General features: G+C 36.1%; 1 protein-coding gene across 8 annotated transcripts in view; it reads left to right on the top strand.

Moving 5' to 3' along the window:
• ATP11B (ATPase phospholipid transporting 11B (putative)) overlaps nt 1-16770 on the top strand; it is a 59846-nt gene that overhangs the window by 31477 nt on the left and 11599 nt on the right. For 4 of the 8 annotated variants that reach the window (XM_088523866.1, XM_088523865.1, XM_088523861.1 and 1 more), the window contains exons 22-29: nt 961-1106; nt 1201-1260; nt 2223-2350; nt 3226-3364; nt 5557-5580; nt 7020-7085; nt 7369-7472; nt 8239-8404. In XM_088523866.1, coding sequence (XP_088379992.1) covers nt 961-1106; nt 1201-1260; nt 2223-2350; nt 3226-3364; nt 5557-5580; nt 7020-7085; nt 7369-7472; nt 8239-8404 — 833 coding nt within the window. Of the gene's footprint in view, nt 1-960; nt 1107-1200; nt 1261-2222; nt 2351-3225; nt 3365-5556; nt 5581-7019; nt 7086-7368; nt 7473-8238; nt 8405-12169; nt 12256-16483; nt 16607-16770 lie in introns of all 8 variants that reach the window. The other 4 variants (XM_088523863.1, XM_088523862.1, XM_088523864.1 and 1 more) reach the window with 3 other exon arrangements.

The raw sequence follows: 16770 nt of genomic DNA, 5'->3' as shown, positions 1-16770 counted from the left end.
AATGGTTAGTGTTGGAGGAGCTTTTATAAGGTAAAAGCACTTAAGGTTATTTAGTATGTCGCCTTTTATGTAATTAAAAAGATGAATGTAATGGCTAGTTGTGCTCCCAGTTTTGAAGACTAAGGGTATAGCCAGCTTGAGGAGGTTACAAAGCAATAGCAGATGCTGCTGTTTTACACAGTTTAGCATAGTTTGTTAACTAACTGAAACTTATTAAAAATGCAACTATCCAAGTACCCATTGCAATTTTTAGCATGTTAGACATTGAGTTGGCCAGAAGTAATAAATCTTTGTCATGGAGGTTATTGGGGGACCTTTAGACTATGCTTTTCAGAAATGTCCAGCACTTTTAAGAGTCTGCTTTTCAGGAATCCCAAGCTACATTAACTTCTGCAAAAGGGCATTTTGTGTTCTCTACATATGCTTACACTTCTTATAATACATTTTAGAAATGAATTTTGATTAGTATTCAGTTGGACTGATGAAATGCATTGCCTGCCCAGATGTACAATTAAGTAAAATGCTACCGTATGCTTATGTAACGTAAGCGTTTAGCTCATTCTGATGTTGAATATAAATCATATGTTTTTCCCATTAAGTACTGTGAGAAAAACCTCTCTCAAGTAGAACGTATTAATTAAATGGAAGGATCAGTAATGGTTTTCATGAGTTTATTGAGAAGTCTGGGATTTATCCTAACTTCATATGCATATTATTTTTGTCTTATAAATCTTTTTCTAAGCATACCGTACTGAAACACACTTTTTTGATCAGCATTAAAGGAACAGTTTTCCTCAGGTGTTAAGTGTCAGAAATAATGTCTTATTTCATGACTGAAAGTTGCTGAAGGCTTTATAATGCTGAAGTGTGCAAAAACCAAGATGACTTTCACATATATGTTTATTAAACTTTCATTTTGCTGGTGTTTAATCCGTTTTTCCTGTTCACCAAATTTTACAGGAATCATGGGTAAAGAAGGAAGACAAGCCGTAAGAAACAGTGACTATGCAATAGCACGGTTTAAATTCCTCTCCAAGTTGCTTTTTGTTCATGGCCACTTTTACTATATTAGAATAGCAACCCTTGTACAGTACTTTTTTTATAAGGTAAGTCTGTGGATTGAGGTTCATGGAAATCAATGTGTAACCCTTTCCCATCAAGAAAGGAGTGCTAAATATTTCCTTCACTTTTGTTTTGCAGAATGTGTGCTTTATTACACCACAGTTTTTATATCAGTTCTTCTGTTTGTTTTCACAACAAGTAAGTATTGGATATCTTACCTCTTGGTAAACATATATGGGATCACTAGAAAGATGTGGAGAAAACAATGAATTATTCTCTCCCCTCCACTCTCTTCAAAAGCAAATGTGTTGATAGATTTTCTGCATCTGCTTTATTATTGCTAACGAGTGAATTGATTGTATAGTTAAAAGACAACTCCACTTAGAGGATTTTATTACTGTGAACTCTGTAGGAACTTCTTGTTCAGTTTGGCAGCTAAGTAGTTGGCTTTTCAAATCTGTGTATTCATAGGTAGATGTGTGCCTTGAAGCTGCTTCAGAAGTACAAAATCATGTAGGTTTTAAAATGACCCGTGAATATTTCTGTTCCAAAGGGAAATTTTTACTTAGCAGGTCTCTATTTTCCTCCAGAGATACTAAAAATCTATAGTGCAATTTACTGGACTTTTTGGCTGGTATTTTTCAAGATTGTTCGGCTAACTGTTAGGCTTCTGTTTCCCATTCTTAAAGTAAATGTAGTCATAAGCAGATAGTTACATTGAGTTGGTGAATACCAAAATAACGTTTTTTTATTCGACTGCTTTTCTGTACGCTTAAATTTGGTGCTGTTGAGTCCAAAAATCTTCCATATACCATAATGCAATTTCTCTATTACTGTTTTACTCATTTGGAGTTGTGTTTTTTGTTTGTTTGTTTTTTAAGAGACCTACAGAATTTAAGTTCTTCTGCATGCCTTCCTTAGATATCTGTTGTATCTAACAATTTTATATTTAACAAATATCTAGCTTCTCTTTCAAAATTTGTCGGTTTGTGTAACTGACAACAGAAATCATAAAATATCACTAGGTAGGTTATGTAAGTACAACTCTCTACTTACTAAACACACACCTAGTTAGGTGCTTATTGATACTATCAGTGTGAAGACTTTAAAAAAAATAAGTAATTTTCTTTACAACACTCGATCTTTGTTTCCATTTTCAGACACTCTATGACAGTGTATACCTGACTTTGTACAATATTTGTTTCACTTCCTTGCCTGTCCTGATCTACAGTCTTTTTGAACAGCATGTGCATCCGCATGTATTACAGAGTAAACCTGTGCTCTATCGGTATGTATATCCTCTCTATATTGCCATGGTCGCATGTGAGTTAGAAAAAAGTGACATCTGCAGATGTATTTGCTATTATGCATTCCTGCATTATTTGTTACATGTATTTTATGCAGTTTTTTATTAACTATCTTAAGGGAGGAAGAACTGGAGTTAAATAGTTATCATCCCTAAAGCTAATTCAAATTTGGAATTCAAGAAAAATATTTTTTTAAGTCACTTGTGTTAAGATTGGAAGATAGGTGGGGACCTTACAGATCACATAAGCCCACTGCTCACTTATTAGATGTAGGAGTTGGAAGTCACTCAGATGAGGAAAAACTTTTACACTGTGGTTAGGTGAATCACAGCAAAAATGCTTTACCAAACAGAGAAAGGATTTTCTGTAGAATTAGATGTCCTCCCAGTGGCAGCATATTGCACTGCATACTACTTGTTGGAGGAAAGTGTATGTTTTTGTGAGTAATAAATATTTCCTAGAAACTACTTCTCCACTCCCCTCTCCTCTACCCCACCCCTTTTCCCCTGCCCCTACAGATCTTTTAAGAAGAGGGTTGAAAATGTTAGGAGATCTGGCCTTTTCTTCACCTTGCAGTTCTCCCTCTGAGGAGAGGAATTCCTGTTTGTGCTACTCTGACCTTGACCCATTCGGCACAGTTGCATAAAGCAGAGGCAAATAATGACAGTAAATTTGGAGCAGTTGTTTTATCCAGGTTAAACTTTTTTTTTTCTTTTGAATGTTAGCATTCACTGAATGCATCACTGCGTTTATGAAATGCAGTGGAAGGTTGGGTTTATGCAAGCAATAGCATTCGTGCAAAGTATATCTTATATAAAAACCAATCTGAAATCCAAAATTTGTTTTATTTCTGCAGAGACATCAGTAAAAATGCCCATTTAGGGTTTAAACCATTTCTTTACTGGACCGTCTTGGGCTTCTTTCATGCGTTTGTTTTCTTTTATGGCTCGTATCTTCTAATGGGAGAAGACACTTCTCTGCTGGGAAATGGCCAGGTAAAATATTGTAATAATAGCAATAATTTGTAGTGATTTATTTTTATTTAGTGAATTTTGCAAAGTTCCATTGTGTTTGTTTACTCGAAATTATTTATATTTTGCCAAATGTTTAGTTTTATAAACTACATAAATATCAAAGAAGCTTTGCCGTTATTCCTTTATTCTCTCAGCATTATCATTTTTTTTAAAGTGAGGAATCTGAATGAGGAAGAGTGTGATAAGGTTTATGCTGTGAGTGAATGTTTCTCTTGCAAAACCTGTGATGTAGAACTTTCACATTCCAGTTAGCATAGTTCTTTAAATTACAGATAGTAATACAACATTACATTTTTGCTTTACTACTCTGTTAAATATTTTTTCTTTTGCTTAGAAGGAAGACTTGCTGTTGTAAGAAAGCATGTATCATTGAAGACCAGTTCTTTCTAGGAAAAAAAACAGTGTTGCAGTTATCTTGAATTTTGTCTTAGTTTGTTTTGTTTACTTTGATGCCAAAATCAGATCTCATTAGTATTCAGATGAGCATTTGTATTCATTCATTCACAACTCATCTTGAGTTGAACTTAGAACTTCACTGCCGTGTCAAATACTGGCTTCTCTTGAACATCCGTATAAAATTCGGCACTTTCAGATCTCAGCATAAAGTGTTAAAGTTTCTCTTGCAAAATGCATTGTTTAATTACTAAGAATTTTTGAAAATTAGCTACCATGGGCCTCTCTTAAATTATTATTTTTAACTTACTGTTTTTTAACTAGTTGATAATCTCTTTATATAAAGCTTTGCTTTATTTGATCCTTTCTGCTTTAGAGAGGTGAAAGTTAAGGGGAAAAGTCACTTGCAGAAAGAAAAACTCACATGAAACCACTAAAAGTCTGCTTCCTCACTTCCCTGCTTTTGAGCTCCTTTATCCATCATAGAAAAACTAGTTTCTGGTTTTCTCTCATAAAGCTATTTTAGCTAGCGACTCAAAATACATTTCAGTGTGTAGTCAGTGTGCCACTCTTGCTGCTGACACTAAGTTTGTGCTCATTCCCATGTAGCCTTAGGTAGGGTCGCAAGTTATGGTACTTCACCCCCAAATCCCATCATTTTGCCTTCATACTGGTTTTGTGGTGTGAGAGGATGGGCCTGAGCTCAGGAGGTCTAGCAAGGAAAAGGTTTCTGCATGGTCACGAGCAGACAGTGGCCAGAATTGTGAAGTGAGGAAGAGTGAGAGTTGGTGGTTGGTCTCCTTGCAGAGAAAGGAGCAGCAAGTACCAATCGCATCATGCAGTGCTTGATTTAATTAAAAAAATAAAATAAAGAAATAGTTCTGTTTCAGCTTAAAACATTTCTTACAACCGAGGTATGAATTTCTTTGTGCTGCCATTTTTACAGGCTACGTGACATTTGGGTTGAAATAATTGTGAATTGGTCATGGAATTTCTGTAGCTTTCTAATGAAGTGACTTTCCACTATGGATCAGTGCATTTTTGAGTAGTTGTCAACTAAGTCAAAGCCCTTCACTTCAGAATTGCTTAGTAAGCATCTACAATGTGGAAAGAGACTTTTTACTTTGTATCTAGTGACAAATGTGTGGTGTGTATTTTATAAATCCAGACCAGAGCCTGAATTAATGTAAATTCTCTGGAGAAGGTTTTTATATGCTTTCTCATATAAATTAACTTCAAGATTCTTTACATATAACTAATGAATGAACATCCTAGATTAGAGCTTTGCTTTCAGATGTCCTTTGGCTACTCACGTTTTCTGTAATGAAACAAACAAAAAAAATAGAATGTATTTGGAGGCATCTGTATTTGCTAACAGATGGTTATTGGAACTGTTAGAGCTGTGTTTTGCATTAAAATATCCATGGTGGATAAAGTTGCGATTTTAATGTGTGCCAGAAAAAGGAAAAGGTAAATGTAAGAGAAACTTAGGAGAACACCAGGAGTGTTCCCTTGTAGCAGTCTGCAAGAAAGGATCTCGGTACGTGACTGTCCGACGGAGCATTGGGTCAGGGCAAGGTCAGAGCCAGTAGAAACCTCATTTTTCATTCAAATGATCAGTTTGGAGCAAAGCACAGTAGAACAGATTGTACATAATTTGTTAATATTTGTGGTTTATTAGACTTACATCAACACATTGTGCAACAACTTGAACTTTTAGTTCTTTTTTTCCCCCCCTTTCATGCTGTGCATGTCGTCAGATATTGAAACCTAACAGGCAAATGGTAAGAGCCTAGAAAAGGAGGAGATACAAACTATTGTATCTGTTACTTCACAAGATTAAAGGATGCAGCATCCACAATATAAATGTGTTCAAAAATAAAATGGTGGCAAAAACCAGTTCATATTTTGTATTCTAACTCTGTGACTGTTTAGAGCAGTGTTAGCAAAGACACTTTCTTTCACAGGTTGCAAGAAAGCACTGGCCTCATTTTACTTCAAGATACTGCTTGTCCAACGTGCCCCAATATTTTTCAAATCTATAGTAGTTTTCAAAAGACCTATAAAAACAAACATATGCTACCTTTTAAAATTGTCAGTAAATCTAAAGTTGTGACTCCTTTTTTTTGTCACGTTTAAAATGAGAAAAGTAGAACTATTAATAGGGTGCTGGGAGGGATCAGGTTTTGCTTTGCTTGTTTGCTTTAATTTTATTTTGAGCAGGGGAGTCAGCTGTGTATCAAGGTGTGTAACTGCATTAACCCCAGTTTCACCTCTCCATGCTGTACTAACCACTCCAGTCCAGGATGAGTTCGATTGCCTGTCTGCATGCAGCACCTTTCTCCTTCCTTCCTTTTTTATAATGATAATTAGTAAAAAGAGGGCTTGTTCACTATGTCAGTGACAAAACTAGCTGCCAAAAAGCAGCGTTCGCCGTGAGCATCCCAGACCACTTGGGCCCCTGCAGAAAGGCCGTTGGGTGCGGGTTGCGTGCGGGCACGCGGCGTGCGAACCCGGCCTCCCCGCTTGCTTGTCAGAGCGGAAGGTTTGTTGCTGTAGGACTTGTGCAGGCTTTAGACTCACTTTGTGTAGACAAGAAACTACTAAAGTGACAGAATCATAATATGTTAGGATTAAAGCCTAACCATTTTTAAACATTTGTTCTTAGGCCTTGAAAAAAAGTGTCTTTTCTGTAGTGTTTCCTTTGACAAATATAATGGCACCATTATTTTTGAATTGTGAAGCTGTGCTTGGAAAAAAAAGCAAACCTTCAAATGATGCTGCATGTTAAAAATGACCTGGAAATGTTTAAACTCAAATTGAGAAGTGTTTTTGCATTTCTTTTGATTGAGTATTTGCCACCCAATATTTGCTTTTGGTTGGATGTTTACACTTAACTGGTGGATTTGGTATTTTCATTTTCCTATCATGCCATGTTCCTGTATTGGGCTTCTTCATCTTTCATGTAGCCTTTTTGGTGATCTGTTTTGAACCAAGAAGGAATATAACGTGTGGTCTGTTAATTTTGCTCTTATGTTATATGCTATATTTGTTTCTATAGTAGTTTGTGTTGTATTCTTCTTTTAAATGTGATTAGTCAAGTCGCGAGCTTCTGTCCATAGGCTTGTTGCAGTAGTATAGCTGACCTGAGAGAAATCTAAATTACGAATGTTCTTGACTGATCTCTTTCCATGACATTTGCCTTGCTTTGCCTTTTATTTAGATGTTTGGAAACTGGACATTTGGCACTTTGGTCTTCACCGTCATGGTTATAACTGTTACGATGAAGGTATGATGTTACAGTATTTATTCCTTGGCTCAGATTTATAGGCAAGCACATAATGGAGTATTAATTTTAATTTGATTCAAAATTATACAAAGTATCATTTCTTGAGGGATCCAGATGCACATTTATGTTTCCTGATAAATAATATTGGCTTCATAGTTTGTGTTCCAACAATATTTAGTAGCTGAAATTTTGCAATATATTCAAATTGCTTCAGACCAGTATTTGGCATTTTTTGTGAAGTTGGGAGAAAACAAGTTCATTAAAACTGCTATTTTTGTTTTAGATGGCACTAGAAACTCATTTCTGGACATGGATAAACCATTTTGTTACTTGGGGATCCATTGTGTTTTATTTCATATTCTCCTTGTTTTATGGGGGGATTATCTGGTGAGTCCTTTCTTCTCTCCTTCTTATAACACACCTGATGAATGAAATTATGAAAGAACATTGCATTAAAGTTGTGTATTCTCCCCTATTGCTTTGAATTTTGTCATAGATATTGGAAAACAAATCTCTAAACCTGGAGTGGCGTTTGCCTATGATTCTTTTTGAAGTTAGAGCCATGCTGTTAAGCTGTCGTGTGTTGAAGGACAGGAATTACTTGTATCCAACAGACTGTGACTATAAAAATCATAGAATCATTATGGTTGATAGAGACCTTCAAGATTGAGTCCAGCCGTAAACCCTTTGCAACCATGCCTGTTAAACCATGTCCCTGAAGACATTCAGGGGAGACATAAAGACATTATATTTTTATCATGCCTTTTTTCTATAAAGACATTATATTTTTAAAAAATCAGATAGGGTTGCCAAAGGTTCTGCATAATTGGTAAATATTTGCAGTGCAAATATGGACAGTGAAGTGATACCCTTTTCTGCTTGTGTTTTGAGGTTTGAAGGCACAGGCCACTGATCCCCTGCAACAGAGTTTATAACAGATTTTGTTTTCCTAATTTCTCTACCCATATTTCCCTGATGTTTCTTTACTATTGGTTCCAACACATTGCCAGACTTATTCTCAGACTCCATACAGTTCTCATTCTCATCCTAAGTGATCTGTTGGTTGACAAAAGTTAGGATGTTTTAGCCAGTCAGTCCTGTACCCGTTGCTAAAAGCTTAGGTTAGTAATTGCCACCTCTTCTAACTTTTCAGGCCATTTTTACATACCCAGGACATGTACTTTGTGTTTGTTCAACTGTTGTCAAGTGGTTCTGCTTGGTTTGCCATAGTCATCATAGTAGTTGCTTGTTTGTTTCTTGATGTCGTGAAGAAAGTTCTGTACAGACATCTACAACCAACAAGTACTGAAAAAGCTCAGGTAATGTTATGTTTTTCTATTTAACTTGATTAGTATTTAAACAAATATGTTTATTAAAATCTGTCTTGTTAACCAGTTAATCTTTCCTGTGATTTTTTAGCATTTAATCAAACTCTTATTTTTTTGTGACGTTTAATGCATAATACAGTGATCTCAAATGCATAAGACAATGTTCTCATATGGAAAGATAAGTGTTAATTTAAAATTACCAAAATTAGGACACCATTTTACAAGAAATTAACACTAACAAATAGTCAATTTATTAACAGTACAGTTATTTACAGAGGAATCATTCAATCCTTTACATCTCAGGTTACAACTCTTTAAAAGGTTTATATTGCACATTTTTAATACTCTTTAAACCTGGTAACCAAACTTTCGTTTCTGTCTAGCTAGAAACTCTCACTTCAACTGTAATTGACACTGAATAGTTCTTAAAGCAATAATTTTTCAAATTGCTTTAGTAGGACTTGGTTTAATTAGTATTTCTTAAATCTTGATCATGCTATATGCCATGTCTTTGATTGATTGTTAATTATATAATTAAAGATAATTAACTGTATGATGTTTTCATAAACTCATGGATGAGGCCTGAACAACTACTGTAATAACAGAATCTGTCTTCTCTTAGCACAGGCCACACACAAACTCCTTGAAGTCATTCTTTTATAAATGACACTGTCTTTTAGGTACAAAGCTCATCTGTGTTTGAGTGCTGTTGTTTTTAGTGACAGTAGTGGAGAAGTCATCCTCATGTGTTTTTCTAATAGCTCTTCTCTCTGGTTTCAGTTTTCAGCATTTTATCTTTTTATAACATTTTTTGCCATATTGAAGTTGTCTTTTGTTACCAACTTTTTTCCATTATTAGTTATTTGATCAAGTTAATCTTCTCACTGACTGAACACACAGGTTGGATTTGAATCTTCCTGTAAAGCATGTTTTCCACTCTTTTAATAATTCTTGTGCCTCTTCTGTAATCTTTGCCATTCCTTATGCTCCATCTTGAATTCCAAATGTCACCATTGAACACAGTATTCTAGTACAGCATATATCAGTGTCAAGTATGGAAGTAATGAATCTCCCAAATGTATTCAATTTACTAAATAATATAGGTCACCAACGTGTTATCTTCTGTATCCTTTTCTCTTCTGAAAGTGATTATTTTGTTTTGCTTCTAGGTCATTGCTGAGAAGTCTAATGGCATAGGGCCCAGAAAAAAGAATTGAAAGTGAATAGAAAAGCGGCCAGTTGATGATCATACCCCATTTACAGTTATATTCTGAAACTTATTAGGAGTTTTTAATCCATTTAATGTATGCTATATTGATTTCTTTGGTCTTCTAGTTGCTTAATCCAAATTACCTTGAGCTATGTGCCTTACAGAACTCTTAATTACATTATATCAATACTGATACCTCTAGCAGCTAACCTTTTAATTCTTTTGATAAATGTGTGTTGATTCATTTTAAATTATTACATTCTAATTTGTATTAATAAAAATCCATATGAGACATTCTTACTTTTGTCAAGGATCATTGTCAGGCTGCCATACCTAAAGTTAACCAAGTTACCCCATTAACCCTTTTTCAGAACTGTCATAGTATTAACTGCTTTGTCCAGCCTTGGGATTCAGTATCCAAAATCCCAGGTAATGAACTGTGAGCTTTCTGAAAGCTTTTCCACTAGACTTGGTAAAAATCTTGATAGCACATTATGCAGATTTCTTTTTTTATTGAACATTTTCCATCCTTCCTGTGTTATTTACAGTCAGCTTTTCCATCTCATGTTGGTGGATAAGTGTGGTTGCTCAATTTTCTCCTGTCCCTAAAAATACTTGTTGTAAAAATAACAACAAAAAATCTTTAGTCTCTAACCTTATCTATACACTTCTTATTGCATTCTGTTGCTGACTGAATTCTGTCATTTTTCTGTCAAATTCTGTCAAATGGCTTTTGTTTCCATTACAGTTGTATGATAATGGGCATGATCAGGTATCTCTGTTAGGAAAGATCAGTGACTGACATCTTTCTTGTGGCTGTAACTTAGTGGTCAAGGTAGTTTTGATTTGTGCCCTTCTACTAATTGTTTTTATTTTTCTGATTCCCTTTTTGCTTGGCCATTTACAGCATCTGCAGTAGTGTCCACGCTTAGTGAAACACTTCCTTTTTTTCCTGAAAACACCTGATTCCTAAAATTGCAAAATTCAGCTAGGGACCTGAAAACTCATTTGACCAGAAATGCTTCATTGGCCATTCAGCCACTTCTCTGTGTATCTGATAAGTTAAAAAGGCATTTGCAAAAGAAAAGACAGCTCTCTGTTACTTTATTAAGACTTACTCTGTTGACGTTTTTCTACTCATAATGGGACAGGCAGCCCAACAGAATTTCATAGGCCACTCTTATAGTGAGGAGCTAGCGAGGATGAGCATGTGACGGACTGACTTTGCCCAGTTATTCTCAGGAAGGGACAGGGTGCTGCTTCTGTGATGATTCATCATTAGGCCTCTTTTAAGATCTCTAGGAAATACTATTCCCTTGGTTTCAAAGCAGAGGAGAGGACTCTGCTGCTCACTTGGAGTTAGAAGAATGCCTGTCCAAAAAGATAAGCAAATTCTCTATAGAAATCATTTGAAGAGTGAATATGGAGCTTTGTATTGCTAATGTAATGGGGTTTCTTCATAGTATAGTTTTTTCATATACTTTTTTCATAGTATTCATTCATCACCCTGTGGCTAATGAAATTATTTTTAATTCTTCCTTTTTGACTGTGTGACTAAATTAATGTATTTTCATACTAAAGGAAAAATAATTAAAGAGCCTTAGTTTACATTTTTTTATCACAGCAAGAAAAATTGTTACATGAACCAGTTGCTAATTTTAAAAATTGTAGCCGTCTCAATTATTTTTGTTTCTATCCCCCATGTTCTAAATTTTAAGATAGTTCCCTGAGAGCAGTGAGCAAGCATAGCACAATTCTCTGAACTGCTCAGCTGCTGCTGCCTTTCAGAGCAAAGAGCACCCCGGCCGTCTGCGCCACCCGACTCCGTGCTCCAAATTCCCTGTGTCTGCAGGCATCTGCCTTGCTGCACAGACTGTGCATGGGGCCTCATGTTACATACCTCAATTTAGCATCAGTTCGTCAACAGTTAATCAATTCTTCACCACTTAGATGTTACATGTAGCTAAGTTGTTCTTCAAAGAACAAAGAAATTTAACTGGTGGAGAGAGAAACACTTGAGAAATGTTATTTAAGGTAAAGCTTTAAATGCAAATACTATTCCATTTTACTACTTTTTTAAAACCAAAAAAAAAACCCGTCCTATTTTGGAAAATCAACCCCAGTGTGAGCAACAGGCACTGGATTGGCTCTGTCTTCTGCAGTACACATAGGGTTAATGTGTACTGGTATTTTTGCCACTTTTTTCAACTGCTATAAAATCATCCATGAAGAAATGGCCAGAAGGATGATCTCAGTCTTTGGGTAAATATAAATTGAGGGGCGAAGTTAATACTGAATAAAGACCCCTGGTGAGGTATAGGCCTTTTTCCTCAGTATGAAAGCTAAGGAGCATTTAAGAATGCTCCTAGCAAACAATAACTGACTGCGGTGATCCCAGGAGCTGTCCTGAAGGTACCAGGCTTGTGTTCTGTATATGATGTGTGTTCCACTTAAATAACAATGTCTTGTCCTGTGTCTTTCTCTTAGAAAATTGCTGCTACTACTTACTGACATGTATGTTCCATCCCTTCTCTGTCCAATTGTAGATGTACTCCAACAGAGTTGCTTTAAGTGACGAGTTCATCGCACTGCAGCCATTGTCCAGGGCAAGGAATCAGCTGAGCAAAATTAGGTAGAGTAGGAGGGACAGCTCCTCATCAACTCTTATGCATGCTGAAGATGAACTAACCAGTGCTGAGAGAGATGGAAGAGGCATGAACACTAGTGGGTTGAGAGGGCAGTATCTACAGTGCAGATACATTCAGTTTGGTATTTTTCTTGGCTTTGCTCTGTGTTTTTTGAGCCAGCTGCTTCTCCTAAGTAGCATGTGTCGGACATTCCTTTTTAGGGAAAAACATCCCTAGCATGATGCTCAACTTCCAGAATACAGATCTAGCTCTTCTTGCATTCATTTTTAAATAATCATAGTTTCTAGCATGGTTACAGCGCTTTTAATTTCTTTATGATCAAAATTAACAATGCTTTCTGCATGTTGGATAATTTCATCTTCATAAGGCCGTGACAGAAAGGTCCATATATTTCAGGCAACGGTTTATTGCGAGTGGTTTGCCCATTTTAATTTGCTTTCCTTTGTTTTGAAAGTGCAAAAATATGTTTTAAGTTTGGGTGCATATGTCTACTTGTGCAGCAAGCTGAGGCTTTTTGTGTTTATTTCATGCTTCTATAAAGTGTTGTTTGTTTTCATTGTATTACAGATACATATTCCCAAAAGCATTTGAGTACAAAGTCTAACAAATTATTCAAGAAAAAGATTAAAACGTATCTGCGTGTGTAGGGTAGAATTCTGAAACTTGTCAAATGCATTGAGTTCAGTATATGAAACGTTATCAAGATTTTCAGTTGTAAGACAAAAACATTCTTATACATAAACCTGTATGACATTTTATCACACCCTTAGCCATGTCTGTGTCCTATGGCAAAAAATTATTCAGGGAACAATTGGGATTTTTTTAAGAATTTTGTAAAAGTCACTCGAGTGTCAATGATGAAAATTATAAAGTTGTACTAGGGCACCGAAGCAACCTAGATTTGGGAGGGAATCGATTCTTGTTTGCTTAATTAGGTGAAAGTAGGAGAGAAGCAGATGACCTTTGAAATAATTTGCAGATTATTTTCAAGAGTTAATTGAAACAAAGACAGCAAAAATTCTTTTTTCTTTAAAAAAAAAATGGAAAAAAACCAGAAGTAGGAATGGGGTAAAAAAGAGGCAAAAGGTGAGGAGAAGACAAGGAAAAGGAAAATTCTTTCATTGCAGATTTGTTTTTCCTCTGTCATAGAGAACAACACACTTGCAAGGAGAAATTTGGTATTCAGTTCTTCCTCGCTTTACTGTTTTTTGACACACCAAAATGTACCTGGACATATGTGGCTTTCCAGGGAGGCAGTGTTTTTAAAATTCCTCTCTTAAAACCTTTAAAGCAAAGGCAGGCTGCCCTGTACCTCTTTGATTTTAGCAAACTTAGAGAGATGATATTGTACTTTTTACATTTGTGATTTATGACACACATAATTCATCTTTTAAAACTTCAGATGAAATCTATTTCTAGTGAGCCTCTTTTTTCACTTGGTGATTACAATGAATGATTATGCATCACATGCACTGAAATTTTTGCAATAAAAGATGCTGTTAAACTTTTCAAAACTGAGCAGATTTGGGGGGTTATGCAGCTGGGAAATGAATGAAAAATAAAGCTGTCTATGAACGTAGCATTATAGTCACTAAAATATTGAGAATAGTCGAATGCTTGCAAATTTGGGGAGATTTTCTTTATTTTACACTTGGAGAAGGGGTTTGAAAAAACCATCAAACTATTATGCAAATCCAGTTCTGATGTGTGTTAGATTTTATTTTATCTAGAGTACGTAAATTTGTCCATCCTGAGTGTCTTTTACTGCCTGTTTGAAGTCTTGAAAGACAAGAACAAGAAAGAACCAAAGACTCAGGTTTCTGTAGTTCTTTATTCATAGTCAGATGCAGATCCGAAATTATTCTGCGGACCCTCACCTAAAACAGTAAAAAGGAAAAACAAATAATAGGCGGAAATTATTTCCTTTACCATACTAAATAAAAGTGAATGTGGAGTGAAGACCACTGGCTCGTTTCTGTGGTGTCCAGGGCAGCTGTCTGTGTATCAAAAGTTACAAAGCAGAGAAAGCAAAGAAAACTGGAGGAGTGTGGAAAGAACCAGCTGCTTGGTCAGTGTAGCAGTAAGTGGCTAATTCTGTGACACCTCGCTTGTTTGTGCCTACTCCGTATTAATTTTGCATCTTTTGTGACCGCAGCCTGCATGGAGGGTGTGGAACAGACTTTGTTTTTTTCTGTGTTGCATAAACATGTAATAAAAGCTTTGAGAAGGCTGCAGCACCAAGTTAAACTGGATTATATTTTGTTCTGCAAATATACTTGTTCTCTTGTTGATAAACAAAAGGAGAATAACTCTGAATGCAAATGAAAAGATATGCGATGTTATCATTTTTTTATACGCCTTCATAGTCATGAGAGTGTAGTAAAATGTTGGAGTTTGTAAGTACATCTTGTGGTATGTGGTAAGCAACTTTAAGGGGATCTTTTAAGTCTGTGGGATTTGCATAAGTCAGAAATGCAGTTTTGTGCTAGTGTGTGTGGGTTTTTTTTTTTTTTTTAACCTCTGACCTTTACTGTCCCTTTGTGAATTGGGATGAAGAGGAAATCAGGCAACACAACTCAGGTGCCTTAGTCTCTACAATAGACTGATGACTGAGCACTTGCTTTTCAACACATTTCTCTTTCCTCTATAGCTGTCTCTCCTGATGTTCTTGGAATGGGTGTGATAGATGCAATAGAATGGGTGCAGTTGTAAGCACTGATGGAATTAACTATACTATGGATTTTTTTTTACCTTTGGGCAGTATATTGATGTTGTACACAGCATGAGGGAACATAGAAGAAGGCTTTTATGTACGGAGGAGGCTGTTAACTGCATAATATATAATATCTATGCCTCTTAAGCAGTGGCATGTACCTTAGCTTGGCCAAGACATTATTCCTTCCCCCGCTACCCTCCCATGATTTTACTGCTCCCTTGTTTTCCCTTCCTTTCTGTACCGATCTGCTCTCTTTAGCTGTCTCCATTCAAAGACTCCTGCCTCAGTCTTTAAGGCCTCAATTACTTGCCTGTTCTTTCCTCCTCTAGTTGCTGCTTCATGTGATTTCCCTCCTGATAGCTCTCATACCTTGTCCTCTCCAGCTGCACAGAAGTCAAGTGCAGACAGGTTCCTGTGCCTTGTATAGCCTAAATTTTCTGTAAGGAATGTGTGATTTCCAAGACAACCATCTATTCATGTGCAAACATGCACTCGTGTTACTGAAGTATATCAGAACATCTTAATGTGCGCAACTTGGATCAAGTGCAATCTCTTCTTTTATGGGTTTGAATAATGTCTAGCATAGGGAAGTGCTGATCTGCGAGCTGGTCCACCGAATTTTATGAGAAATTACATTTTAGTATTTATCTTTTCTCACAAAAGTACCCATAGGTACTTGCTTGAAGATACATTTGTCTAATGATGTTGAAATAATGAATTAATTTAGCATTAGTAGGTTTACCTGCTTTGAGGAGATAAAGAGTAGCAATACTTTAAAATAAATAAATAAGTGACAGTGGAGCTAGAGGTCAGCATTTATACTGTAAAACCATACAGTATTACAGTATTACTAGGCTGTAAAAATAAAATCTTTCCAATAAATTAATTGGGATTTAGGTATGCATCAAGTTAAGGGTTTAAAATACGAGTTGTACAGTAAGGTTTAAAAAGTAGGTTAGTAGCAGCCATCTCCTGAACTGTCTAAAGTGTCCATGTGGCGTCAGACACGTTGGCATCGGGAGTCTGAGCTCAAGAAGATACACTGGAGTGTGCTTAACTTGACATACAGGATTAGATCTTCTTTTCAGCAAAGCACCAACTGCAGGCTTCAGTGGGATTAAACCTTTTAGCTGGAATGTCTGTCCTATGGCACATAGGAAGACCTGTGTTGTGAGGAACAAACTGAAATGATCCTATCTATTACAGAGAGAAAAAAAAATCCCCAAATCAAAACTAGATTACAAAATTACTGCTTTTCCCCTTTTCCAGTCTGTAGCGCATAAGAAGTCTGTGGTGCCTTCTAATACTCAAGCACCGATTAAAGCATGATTGATTCACCAATTAACTTGGAAAAAAATGCCTCTTTTTTTCATGTAAATATGCCTTGTTCTCTCAAAATCATGTCTGTAAAGTGCAAGTTCATTAAACATGATAACTGTTTTAAATCACTGTAAGCATGGTGCTTTATAAGCTGTGTTGCTTTTCTGTCCTTCTAGATGGAAGAAGATAAGGGTTCAGTCAGCTCAGCAGGTGACTTTGCTGAAAGCAAGCACAGAGGGGAGGACAATAGGCAACTGCTAGATCCACCTAGCCCGCAGGACAGTTCTTACGTTCACTAGGTAGTACTCCCATTCTACCCTATTGTGTGTGAACATATTTTTTTAATATCTATCATACTTAGCCAGTCATGCAGCCATCTCCAAAATACCCATTTTTTTTATATTTGCAAGAAAATCTCCATCATAGTATGTGAGTTTGGTTTTTGCTTATCAGACAGAATCGC

The sequence above is a fragment of the Tinamus guttatus genome, unplaced genomic scaffold, assembly GCF_059628265.1.
Source record: "Tinamus guttatus ecotype Peru unplaced genomic scaffold, ASM5962826v1 Tinamus_guttatus_pri_ptg000198l, whole genome shotgun sequence".
Taxonomy (NCBI): Eukaryota; Metazoa; Chordata; class Aves; order Tinamiformes; family Tinamidae; genus Tinamus; species Tinamus guttatus.
The sequence above is the reverse complement of the archived record's forward strand: the minus strand, read 5'-3'. Positions and strand labels throughout refer to the sequence as shown.